Here is a 13,867-nt window from a genome sequence, read left to right as displayed (position 1 = left end):
CCCCCCCCCCCACCCCCCTGCGCCCCCCCCCCTCGCGAGAGTCACCAGCTGAATCTTAAAGACGGCATTTATGATCACACGAGCTCTTAGTCATCACCTCTGAGAGACCCCATGGGTACCAAGGTGGGTGTCTTTTCCGCATCTGTGGGGGGTGGGGGGGTGGGGGGTGGGTGGGTATGGTTGGTGTCGGCCACATTTCTACCCCGGCATGGGGTCCTCTGTAGCCCACGGCCATGCACGTCGGCCCTCCCTGCTAAGCCCCCATTTGCAACCTGTAATTACCTCCTGGCACATGGCCGCAGGTGCGCGGTGAGCGGGAGGCAAGGCGCCCAACATGGGGTCGGCCATTTTCAAAGAACACAGGCAAACAATGGGGTCGCTGGCACACAACGGAACAAGGGGGATAATTAAAGTCACGGAGACAGCACGGGCCACACAGCAGCCGCTCTGCAGCAACCTGCCCACATACTGTACACACCGGGTCTGGGCCTCATCTGGGCCAGATCCGGGCCAGAACCAGGGGTGCTCTGTAGTCAGCCCCCCTCCAGGTTGTGTGGAGAGTTTGAATGCAGTCGTCCCTCCCCCTTCATCCATGCATGTGGTTTTGCATATGTTTCTGTATGTGGGTGGTTTAATGGATGTGTGAGGTCATAAGTCTTCGAATGGATTTATGAAATTCACAGGAATCGCACTTGGAAACAAAATGCCTGAAACTGTTCATTGTATATCACATTGTATATCACAGAACAAAATCACTAGAGGATAGCAATAAACCTGTCACACAGACTTCCTCACACACACACACACACACACACACAGACACAATCACACACACACAATCACAATCACACACACACACACGCACGAAGGAGAGGGGGATATACAGAGAGAGATTTTTCTTCTTTGGACTGTCAAAGCATCAAGTGATTAAAACAAGCACACCACCACACACAGGACTGAGAGAGAGAGAAAGAAAGAGAGAGCCCGAGAGATTGTATTGTGTGAGGATTTCACTGTGTTGGACTGTCACAGCAGCGATTGATGATAATTCAGATGTTATTATAAATATATTATAAATATCTGTCATTGTGCAGTCTAACCAATATTGAATTGTATAATAAATTATCTGACTTATTGCCCCATGTATGAACAGCATTTGTTTGGAGGGAGGCACACAGTTGTTTCTTGATTTGTTTATTTAATTTAATTTATCTAATACGGTTTCATGTGCTTGGCCAGATTACAGGAACAGTGGAGGCTATATCAGGTTTTCTAAGTCATTTGATAGTGGCAGAAAATACAGTATTACGACAGCTGCATAACTCAAACATAGACACAACCAGAACATGGATCCGTATAGAACTGTTCGGTCCATAATGGCTGTAGGCCAGTGTGTGTGTGTGTGTGTGTGTGTGTGTGTGTTTGTGTGTGCGTGTGTGTGTGTGTGTGTGAAAGGAGAACAGACGAGAGCGCTAGTGCCACTGATCAATAGAGGGAAGCTGAGCGCAGTGCCATCCGCATCCAGCATGTGAAAGAATGTGAGAGAGGGGAGGAGTTCCCGTCTCTTTACTTTCCCAACGGTCCAGAACGAAAAGAGTGCTTTCTCTGCTCAAGACTGTGAGGTGCTGCGCATCCACAGCCACACCGGGTAGGACCCCATCGGGACCAGCGAGAGCTTTTCAGATAGCTTCCAGACAAGACAAAGACATTAGAAAGGTCGCAACCCAGTTTTAGAAACAGTGCGTACGAACTGCATCGGGAGAAGTAGTTAGCCTATTCGGTCCCTCTTCATTCCGCGGTGTTTTCTCTGCGTAGCCGCGCCTGGCCGGACGCGGCTCATTTTGGCACCTGCCGACGGGACCCGGAGCAGGTCAAACTGTACGAGGTGGTGGACAGCAGCTCCTCCAGCACCCCATCACCCATGGAGGGAGACGTGACGGACAAGCAGGAGGACAGTGCATCTGTGTGCGAATTTGACCCCATCACGGGGAACATCCCCGCCACCAAAGTGGAGATCACAGTCTCCTGCAGGTATTTAGACGTTTTAAACATAATACTTTAAAGGTCTTATGTGTTCTGAAGCATTATGAGTGGTGTAGTATGATTTATCAACTTAATTGATTGTCAAAGCCCGCATGTAGTGCCACTGATCGTTGTTATTGACCGATGACTGGATTTTGGGTCCGAAAGTCATACACGGCTATTCATAGTCATTACACATATGCCAGAAGCTCTTGCTGAAATTACGATACTTTTATGAAAAGGTTTTAGGCTTACTTGCATTCATGGAAAACTTTGCTAACCTGCGCTATTTGTAGGGAGGCACACAGAGCCGTCGACTGGGCGGGGAACTACAGCTGAACGGCTTGAGTTGCAACATGCGGCAGAGGGGATCCGTTTTTTTCTCTCCAGAGTTTCGATTATGTACTGACTGTGAGTCTGATGGGCTGTGCCGGATCCCCTGTGCGTTCCTCCAAATCCTGCACACGTAGTGATTAGAGAAGCGGTCAGAATCTCACCTGCATTTCGCAAGCATCGTTCTGACACAGCTGTAACTCCTTGTAGGGAGATATCTTGACAAAAAACACAGATGGTGCTATCCCAGTAGTGCTTTACGCTGTGTGTTTGATTGAAGACATATGCCCGCTTTCTCCCTGTAAATAAACAGACTGCAGGGGATACTGTGACAAACCCACTTCTGAGCGATGGATCTCTTTGATGGTATTCAATAGCCGGGACATCAGTTGATGGGAACGTCCCTCGACTCATTAAATATACATCGCATAGCTGCCGCTGAGCGGACTCAGTTCGTCATATTTATGCCTTCCACTTTCTCTGAAGATGCTGGCCGTGGGGGGTGTGCCAATTTATTTATTTAATTTATTTATTTATTTGCCACTTCCACAATGTTAAATGCTAATAGAGTTGTTTTGATGATTTATATATCATCCTCTTCACTAAACACAAGCTCCGTACTGATTTCGATTTTAAAGGATGTGAATTAGCCTATAAAGCGATGCACTACACATTGAGAAAATATGTCCTGATTGTTAGATAAAGTAATCTTCCCGTTTGCCTCATCCTCATCAAACTGGTTAACTCACCCCTGTAAGAACAGATAAATTGCGAGGACTCACAGTTTCACCAGGCGGTGATGGGGTACAGCTGTTTTTAATCTGACAGTATTATAACTAACTGGTAATTGGAAGAAGTGAAATAAATGTATAATTCTGAAACATTTACATTTTTAAAATTACGTTCCATTAGAGCTGAGTAAGTATTTTAATGAGATCAACGAGTGACGGATGGCTGAGAGAGAAAGCGTCCTTCCACAATCCCATTCATAGTTTTTGGCCCCCTCCCCCTGAGTGAGCAAAGTGTTTTTACCTTGGTGTGGGGGGTTGGGCGGGGGATGGAGTGGAAGCAAGGCCCTGTGCTGGGAAAGGTATCAGTGCCACCATTTGCTGTGGGTAATTGATTTGGTAAGGCTGAGAGAGGCAGCAAATTGCCACAGACAAGGAATGGAATAGGTCTGCGTGTCCCTCCCTCCCCTTCGGCCAGTGCTTATAACCCGGGGCTGTTATTGGAGAGGGAGAGAAACGGAGTGGAGACAGAGGAGAGCGAGGTGTGTGTGTGTCTGTGTGTCTGTGTGTGTGTGTGTGTGTGTGTGTGTGTGTGTGTGTCTGTGTGTGTGTGTGTCTGTGTGTCTGTGTGTGTGTGTGTGTGTGTGTGTGTGTGTGTGTGTGTGTGTGTGTGTGTGTGTGTGTGTGTCTGTGTGTCTGTGTGTGTGTGTGTGTGTGTGTGTGTGTGTGTGTGTGTGTGTGTGTGTGTGTGTGTGTGTGTGTGTGTCTGTGTGTGTGTGTGTGTGTGTGTGTGTGACAGATAACCTCTTATCAAAATAAGACCTTCCTGTGCCCGTGTGATAGGGATTGTTTCCCTGATTGTGTTTTTCTTTGGCCTGAGAGGTCAGACGTGTCAGTGGGAGAGATTGGGATGTGTAGGGGTGGCTGGAAGAGATGTGTGTGTACTCCTGCATATGTGTGTGTGTGTGTGTGCCTGTGAGTGTGTGTGTGTGTGTGTGTGTGTGTGTGTGTGTGTGTGTGTGTGTGTGTGTGTGTGTGTGTGTATGTGTGTGTGTGTGTGTGTGTGTGTGTGTGTGTGTGTGTGTGTGTGTGTGTGTGTGCCTGTGAGTGTGTGTGTGTGTGTGTGTGTGTATGTGTGTGTGTGTGTGTGTGTGTGTGTGTGTGTGTGTGTGTGTGTGTGTGTGTGTGTGTATGTGTGTGTGTGTGTGTGTGTGTGTGTGTGTGTGTGTGTGTGTGTGTGTGTGTGTGTGTTTTTGGGGGCAGAGTAGATTGGCTGGGTTCTCTGAATCACGGCGGTGGCAAATTTGTGTAATCCGCCACCTGTTGCTTCCTTGTGACACAAAACAACATCAAGTCTGACGGGGTGTGGAGGACCACCCGCCTGAGCGCGTCCACCTTCGGCCGCCACCCGCTGCGTGGGGAGCGCTCTCTGGAGCGGTCCCAGGGTGCTGGTCCTAAACGGCGCTCGTCTGTTTGTGCCGGGGCCTGAGCTGAATAATTGATAAACCCCCAGCCAGCACCCCTGACTACGGCGACGCACCAGCAGGACTCACCAGGGTGGACCGTGTCGTGAATCACAAGTGTGTATAACTATATGCACTAGTGGTTTTCCCAAGCGTCCATAAATGTTTCTCTCGCGCAGGTCCACCCCGTGAGTGGAGTTTCTGAGAGGTAATTCAGGGGTGTGGCCCTGAGGTCCAGATGAATGAAGACTCTTCTCCTCTTCTCACCTTCTCTCCCCTCCTCTCCTCTCTTTTCCTCTCCTTTCCTCTCCCCTCCTCCCCTCTCCTCTCTTGTCCTCTCCTTTCCTCTCCCCTCCTCTCCTCTCTTGTCCTCTCCTTTCCTCTCCCCTCCTCCCCTCTCCTCTCTTGTCCTCTCCTTTCCTCTCCCCTCCTCCCCTCTCCTCTCTTGTCCTCTCCTTTCCTCTCCTCTCCTCCCCTCTCCTCTCTTGTCCTCTCCTTTCCTCTCCCCTCCTCCACTCTCCTCTCTTGTCCTCTCCTTTCCTCTCCTCTCCTCCCCTCTCCTTTCCTCTCCCCTCCTCCCCTCTCCTCTCTTGTCCTCTCCTTGGCTCTCCCCTCCTCTCCTCTCCTCTCTTGTCCTCTCCTTTCCTCTCCCCTCCTCCCCTCTCCTCTCTTGTCCTCTCCTTTCCTCTCCCCTCCTCCCCTCTCCTCTCTTGTCCTCTCCTTTCCTCTCCTCTCCTCCCCTCTCCTCTCTTGTCCTCTCCTTGGCTCTCCCCTCCTCTCCTCTCTTTTTCTGTTCTCTCCCCTCCCATCCTCTCCTGTTCTCTCCTCTCCACTTCCCTCCTCTCCTCTCTTCTCCTGATCTCTCCCCTCCTCTCCTCTCCTCTCTTGTTCTCTCACCTCTTCTTTCCTCCTCTCCTCTCTTCTCCTCTCCTCTCCTCTCCTCTCCTCTCCTCTCTTGTCCTCTCCTTGGCTCTCCCCTCCTCTCCTCTCCTCTCCTCTCCTCTCCTCTCCTCTCCTCTCTTGTCCTCTCCTTGGCTCTCCCCTCCTCTCCTCTCTTCTCCTGTTCTCTCCTCTCCTCTCCTCTCCTTTCCTCTCCTCTCCTCCCCCCTCCCCTCCCCTCCTCTCCTCTCCTCTCCTCTCCTCTCTTGTCCCCTCCTCTCTTCTCCTCTCCCCTCCCCTCCTCTTCTCTCTTCTCCTCTCCTCTCCTCTCCCCTCCTCTCCTGTCCTCTCTGTGATGGGGTTTGTCGTGTGACTGATGCCACAGAGCGACTGTGAAAGCAGCGTGGTGTAAATGCCATTGCCAGCCCTGAGGAGAGACTCCTGTGATTTGGCCCTCTTCAAATGGCTCATTTGAGGTCTTTGATACATGTCCTTCTCTTTGCTCTCTCCTTTGTTCACTCTCGTTCTCTCTCTCTCTCTCACACATGCACTCACCTCTCATCTCTCTCTCTCTCTCTCACACACGCACGTACTCACTCTCATCTCTCTCTCTCTCAAACACGCACTTACATCTCTCTCTCTCTCTCTCACACACACACTCATCTCTCTCTCTCTCACTCATTGTCTTTGTCACTCTCTCTCTCTGTCCCATACTCCTTTCTTTATGCCATTACATCGAGTCCCGCCGCCCCCGTGGCTACAGCCTGCCTAACAAGCTCTCTCAGGGGGCCTTATTCCCTCATTCGTGTATAAGTCATTCATGGCGCGCATTTCAGTTACGCGTATTCTCCCCTACGCCCACAGCGCATACATTTAGAATGTAGGCGGACTCACAGAAGAGGAGTGCTCTATTTGAAATAGAAGGATACTTGGTCACACCCTGGTTTAGACTGGCTGCCGCTAAAAAGGTGGAACTTGGGCTTGGACATTACACGAACTTTGGAAATGTGATTTTGAAAATGAAAGCAGGGCGAGGACTTTATTTAGTTAGTCTCAAATAAGAGAAAAATGTATGTATCACAGATATCAAATCCCATTTTTTCTGAATAAAAGCACTCATGTATCACACAAACCCAGCAATCAAGTGCATTAACCAAACAACACATGTGCTAGACTTGAAGATGTGTTGGAGGTGTTGAGATTCATGATTTAAAAAGATATAAACACTCAATATATTGATCAAGTTATCAAACAACGTGCCACCAATAACTGGGATATGTGTCTCACACCAGTCTTCCTCTGGAACGAGCCAGATGCAGGGGCAGACAGAGCGCCTATGATTCTGATCATTTTGGAACGCCAGAGAGTGTAAATGATTACTACGGCTTGGAAGTTGTTTGTCGAGGAGTCTGCACAAGTGGATAGTGGGTTCACGGTCAAGTCGAAATCGCTGGAAGCACAGTGCGTCTGTAAGCTCGAGTATGTCCAAACGAGGTCGGAATACTCGCAGTCGTCTCCTTTGCGCGTGATGAGGTCTTTTCCGTCTTTATTGGATTATTGCTGAGTTTTGCTGTAATGGAACTAATTATTTAACGAGCTAATTCGCAAGATCATGTGGATCAAGAGTTTGTTTTTTGGTGAACAATTTATCATAACGTAACGTAATATGTTACCTTATATTACATTGTAATGGGAAAAAAAACAAATATTTCAGTAAAAACCAACATGTGACATTTTGTAATCTGCACATGCATAAGGATGTTAGAACTAGGCCTGCTGCCGACTTCAAACGCAACCGAATTCTACCACCCCACAGCATAACTGTCAGCTGACTCAAGGGCAGAAACACATAAGAAACGGCCAGCGCATAACTGCCTTCATGGCGCCAAATCATAGACTTACAGTAATTCAAGGGTAGAATACCAGTAGGCTGAAAAGTGCACCCCTTCTTTTTTTTCTATTTCTGTGCATGGCACAGTCTGGTCGAGTGTGATCAGGCAACTCAGAGAAGACTTAGAATAAATGAATCCATTTTGGGCAGGACTGTGACATTTTGAGTCCAGATTTGCCCGTCCCAGACGCTTGCTGGCTCTTCTGCTGGTGGAGTAATGAGTGGGAGATCTCAAGCCTGAGGGATATTTCCAAATCCAACAGACCTCCGGTCTAAAGTGACATTATACAAGTGAAAAGAGAACACGACTAAAAAATACTAGACATTCATACTGTGACTTTGTCTCTTTTTATTCTGGAAGGCTGAAGCTCCTCCTAACCCCCTCTTTTCAAATTAGGCTTTAGGATGTCAGTGTGGATTCGAAGCCAACATGTACTGAATTGACAAGAGACCCTGGGGTCCCTATTTACAGAGACGGGACCTATTCCACCCACTGATCCTGGCCCTGCTGCAGTGGTCCAAAGTAGCTTCTAACTCTGGGACAGAAACGGCCCCACTGGAGAACAAATCTGCCATGATTGGACCCAGATCTGTACCAATGACGGACAGGCAGCATTCAGAGTACTTATACCAACCGTGCAGACGCTTTGATACTGCTTTAAGCGTCATAACACTCTGTGTCTATGAAGGCGTTTGATTATGTCTTTAAGGTGTTTCATGAAATCTACATTAATAGTGACAGCCACACCCTTGTAATTGTTGAAGGGACATGTTCTTTTATTGACACATTTTATGCATATTTCTTGATTTCTGTTTGGCTGGGCAAATTGATCGCTTATGTAAGTTCACCCTGAGGTCTTGATCGCTTATATAAGTTCACCCTTGATCTCCTTTCTCCTAAATTCGTCTTCTCCTCTGCTTCGACTTGGGACAGATCCCCAGTAGAGTCGGGTCCAGATTAAGGTGCTCCGTTAGTTAAGCAGGAATTATATTTCCTTCTCACTGCTTTCTTTCATATGAACATCTATCCATTCGGCAGATGCTTTTATCCCAAGCGACGTCCACGTATCACGACCACGCCACAGGAAGTCCTTACGCTTTCAAATGCCTGTGCAGTGGGGTGCAGGCCCTGTGACTTGTAAAGTGCCTAGAGAGGATAGTCATTGTTAATGACAGTGGATAAATAAAACAGACATGCACACTTCACGCGTTCATTCCGATAAGAGCGGCCAGTCACAAAAGAATTCTATTTATAGAACTATAGAGTTGCGAAAGCTGCCATCATCTACATATTTGCGTCACATGCTGATTACTCTCATGCTGATTTGGGATGATGTGTTTCTTTTAAGGCGCGGTATGTAGGATTTAGAGGCATCGAGTGGTGAGGCTGTAGATTTCAAACCAACTGAATATGTCTCCCTTTCCAAGCGTATAGGAGAAGCTAGGGTGGTCGTCAGGTGCCATGAGAATGGGAAGAGCCAACTCTATTGCCCGTGTTTATTCGTCTGTCTGTTCTGGGCTACTGTAGAAACATGGCGGAGCAACATGGCAGATTCCACAGCAGAGGACCCGCTCCCTATGTAGAGACGAGGGGCTCATTCTAAGCTAATGAAAAACACAAGATCTTGTAGCTACAGATAATTATACATTAATGAAAATATCATTATGAATACTATACTCCATTTTTGTAAATAGGTCACCCTAAATCAGTGAAACACACTTATGTGGGCCTGTGCTGTTCAAGTGCCCCAGTACTGTACTCAGAATGAAAGAATACCTAATTAAAGGTTTGTGTGTGTGTGTGTGTGTGTGTGTGTGTGTGTGTGTGGGCATTCTGTATCCCCATTCAACATGATGCATAGACTGAGAATAGCACATATGTGTTGGCTTTGTGAGAACTACAGTAGCACTGCCGCTCACATCACTGTTTGCCGATATTCAATAGCTGCTAGCGGCCATCACCAGCTGAGTTCCCATCCTCTCTGAATCCCCCTCTGGATCGACACACGAGCCTCACACTCTTTCAATCGACAGACAAATGTCACCAGGCCTCCAACTGCATGAGTACATGAGTGACCGTGATTGGCCTACTCCAGGGGGACCTGTCCAGGACAGGGGTCAACCGTAGGGTTAAACAGAAAGGGTAAAACAATGGAACTGGAGATTGAAATCACAAGCTGCTGATCTGTATCAAAAAACAATGAGGAGGTGATATTTGCTTCAGATCACAGATGTTAAGACTATTTGAGGTACCAGTGAGGAATTGGAACTCAATAATCCTGGAATCTCCACACATTCTTTCCCCAGTCTTCCAAGAACATGCTTGCATGCCATGCATGTAACACCATGCCCAGCTAAACTGAGATGCACCTCAGACCCTCAGATGCACACCCTAGTCAACTGTCATTGACTGACTGAGTCATGATATTTTATAGTCTTAAAAAAGAATACTGTAACCCTTTATGTTATACTGTGTAACATACAATTAGTAACATTGGTTTCTTGGTATTTACTAAAAAAATATATTAAATCTTACCATTTCATTACTACTACTATTAGTTCCACATTAACTAAAACATTGTACCATTTTGTTATAGACATTTGACAAAAATAAATAGTGGATTATTGTTTAGAATCAACTTGAAAACTATTAAATAATTTGTGTTTTTTTATGAGTTGCTATAATGATTTTACCCAATAATTACCATGATACTACCTACTTATCGTAGCCCGACCTATTATCCCGCACGACCTATTATCCCGCAAGCGCTGGTACACGTTACTTAATATTGATTTCGGTGTCATCCAGGATCGCAGATTTCGGAAAACTTAAGTCCCTGCCAAAAAGGGTATTTCAATTAGCTTTGTAGCAAAAATGCCACATATACAGCGTATTGAAGTGTATAAGAAAGTGTTGTAATACTGTGTGTACAAACCAGCCTGATACAAAAAGTAGAATTTTGATTTCGCGACGTTCGGTGTAAATTCTTTTTTCTTGTTGAGCTTGATTCCCAACGGCATTTTACATCAATGCGGGATAATAGGTCGTCGCCAACTTTGTTGCCATTTCGCGACTGTACAAAACAAATCGGAAAATATGTTAAGAAATGTTCCTGCTGAGAGTCAAACAAGACTTCGTGCATGTTCTACACACCTGTCACTTCTGAAATATGTAAGGTTGATTCATTAAACCATATTTATATTGATAAAAACATATTTGTTAAGCGGATTTTTTGGTGGCCCGCGGGATAATAGGTTGCGTTACTATACCACTCATCTGTTAAGTAAAGTGCTACCTGTAAGATTCTTGTCAAGATTCTTGACCGTGTGTACATTTGGAAACACCACAAAATATATTCAATATATCTTAGCCTAAGCTCAGTATAGTTCTATTAGTTTCTTATTAAAGTCTGGATCCAATCATTATAACAAAGTATAGCAGGAGACAATACAATTATATGGTTGAGAAATAGTTTCTGACAGCGCCTGTGAAAATACATGCTCTAAAGGAAAAAGATTGTCTTTTAGACACGTCTAAGATCAGTAATCAGCCACTCAGCTGTCAGAATGGTCTGGTTATAATGACAGGTCAGGAAACCGCCAAAGACAAGGACATCCCTGCCCGACGACTATCTTATACTTTCATTACCCACTGAAGGAAAGAGGATCATAGTGGCGTAATCTAGCAGAAGAAAGAATTGCAAAAAATGATTGTAAGCATACTTAAATGCATAGTATTTCTAAGTCTGCCTTGTTACAGCGGATTTGAACCTATCCAGTGCCTCATTTCTGTTCAAATTCTTGGTGGTTGAACTCCCATGATGGTCGCCCATGCTTAAGAGCTGTATCAGGGAGCCAGTTGGACTTTGAAGGCTGTCTTTAGCCTGAGGACAAATCTGTGTGAAGGATACAGAATCACAGAGAAGTTGTCCACTTTCTCTCTGCTGCTTAATTTTTAAGCAGGCGTGACAAGACACAAGGGGCAAAATCAGTTTTTCTGTTTTGGGGGGAGTATTGTGTGGTAGTTTGTGTGTGTGTGTGTGAGTGTGTGTGTATGTGGTGGTGGTGGTGGTGGTGGGGTGGCGGTTGTTTGGATTGCTAGCCACCGTGTGCAAGTGCTGCGGTGCGGATAATTATTCATGGGTGAAGATTTTTGGATGGAGTGGCACTGGACCCTGAGAGGGCGTCAGATACACTGATATGCCCCGGTTACTGCCAGTTACTGCAGAGGCTCAGAGGGTCTGCGGTAAACAAAATACTCCGATGCCACCAAAGAGCCAATTTGGGACAGGATCAGTGGATGGCACTTTATTAGGCACAGAATGGCAGCTGCTGGGCGACGGAGATTTGATTTTCGATCCATCTCATCGCAAAAATGTGAAGTTATCAGATATCTTTGAACTCGCTTAGCTACTACATAAATCAAGTTCAAAGATATCTGATAGCTACAATTTGGCATGTGTGTGTGTGTGTAGTATATGTCAGTGAGAGAGAAAGAGAGAGCGAGTTTGAATGAGAGAGCAAGAGAGGAATATAAAACCAGATTTTACTTTTCTTCAGAGATGGTTGAAGTCATTTTTATGCACCCTTGGAGGGCATTAGATCCTTAAAGTAAAAATCGCACCAAATTCCTCCATATGTCAGCACCAAAATGAGTCTCACTTCCCTGACCTCAGCTCTCGGCTAACAACGCAAGCACTAAACTCTAACATCTGCTCACTAAAAACTCCCCATTTCACGCTCATAGATTTAATATTCATGCCTATGCATAAGAGATGACCTGAGTCGCTGTCTTCTCCGGGTGCAAAGGCAGGGTAGTTCTTACAGCACCTCTCCCTATCCCCGCTCATTATGCACTCTCAGCTCTAAGAGTGAGTAGGAGGGATGGATGGCAAAGGTGTCTCTTGATGTGGAGTTCAGCGGGGGGGGGGGGGGGGGGGGTCTAGATCAGCTCGGAGGGTCTCGGCAGGAGGCTCATGGCCGGGGTAATGCTGCCCAAGGCTGGGCCGAACGGGGAAACAGATGGTGAGAAAGAAAACATCTGGCAGCGCCGATCGATTGCCGGGGCAGTTTGGAGGAATCTGGAGGAGTTAAATGCGGCTACCAGATTGCCTTCATGAGGTAGTGTGTGTGTGTGTGTGTGTGTAGAGGAGGAGGTGATGGACATCTTCCTAACGGATCAAAGCAATTAAGGCCTCTCCACCCCCAGACTTAATCCCCCATCTGGGGCTCAGCTGAAGACTCCAATTCCAGAACCAAAGCACCATTCCACCTCTGCATTTCATGGAATGAGAACAGAGTAGAACACACAGGCCAGTTCCCAGCGGTGTGCTAGGTCTATGTCTGACATGGAATAAGAGATGCATGTACCTGTGGGAGTGCTCATTATGCATTGTGTTCTATATACCATATTATTCAATGAAGATGCATGTACCTGTGGGGAGTGCTCATTATGCATTGTGTTCGTTATACCATATTATTCATTGAAGATGCATGTCCATGTGGGAGTGCTGATTATGTATTGTGTTCTATATACCATATAATTCAATGAGCACACTAACATGCATGAGGGACTCATGCACCATGCACAGCCAAAGTAGGCTCAAGCACGAAGTGACAGAGGGGCGGGGTGGGGGGGCTATATCTAGTCTACTCTTTTATGGTCCTATGCCTGAAACAGTTCACCTATGGAAATATGTGTATGATAATAATAATATGTTTGGGATATTGAACAGAAGTACTAGTGATGTGTTTGGAATGTTGAACATAGTAGGCTAAAGCAGTTTATGGTTCTATGCCTGCAACAATTCACCTATGGAAATATGTGTATGGATCCTATAGAAGCAGTGTGAACACGGGCCGGTGGAGCCCGATGGAGCCAGCCCGGTGGAATAAATGGGGGTTGTGGGGGTTGTGTAGATTATCGAGCCCTCCTCAGTGTTCCTCACTGATCTGTTTGGCAGCGGTAACCTGCCCCGCAGCGCAGAGAACACCGCCCACCTTGAAAATAAATAAAGGGGGCCTGATTACAATCAACTGGAAAATGATAGAACTGGGCTTTTTTAGCTTGGGGCAGCATGCAGAAATTGATCTCCTCCTGAATTTGAAAATTACTTTTCTGCTCTCGCTCTCACTCTCACTCTCTTTCTCTCTGTCATTCTGGAAGTTATCTGCTGCAGATTTTAAGTATAAAGTACATAGCACATAGAGTATGCACACTTGTTGTTGTGGAGTGGTGATTTATTTGGTGAGGTCAAGTAGTGATCATTTGATGATAATAATAATATGTTTGGGATGTTGAACAGCAGTAATAGTGATGTGTTAGGGATGGTGAACATTAGTACTAGTGATGCGTTTGGGATGTTGAACAGTAGTACTAGTGATGGGAGTAGTAATAGTAATATGTTTGGGATGTTGAACAGTAGGAATAGTGATGTGTTAGTAATAGTAATGTGTTTGTGATGTTGAACAGTAGGAATAGTGATGTGTTAGTAATAGTGATGTGTTTGGGATGTTGAACAGTAGATATAGTGGTGTGTTTGGGATGTTGA

General features: G+C 46.1%; 1 protein-coding gene across 1 annotated transcript in view; it reads left to right on the top strand.

Moving 5' to 3' along the window:
* Positions 1 to 1,921: 1,921 nt before the first annotated feature.
* The window catches only part of LOC308380195 (copine-5-like), a gene marked incomplete at both ends in the record, with an annotated part of 112,225 nt that continues 100,279 nt past the window's right edge, over positions 1,922 to 13,867 (top strand). Inside the window, one exon of the mRNA XM_080857469.1 lies at positions 1,922 to 2,031. Coding sequence (XP_080713595.1) covers positions 1,922 to 2,031 — 110 coding nt within the window. The remainder of the gene's footprint in view (positions 2,032 to 13,867) is intronic.

Source organism: Sprattus sprattus, assembly GCF_963457725.1.
Source record: "Sprattus sprattus genome assembly, chromosome: 2".
Taxonomy (NCBI): Eukaryota; Metazoa; Chordata; class Actinopteri; order Clupeiformes; family Clupeidae; genus Sprattus; species Sprattus sprattus.
This window is presented reverse-complemented; position numbering and strand designations above follow the sequence as displayed.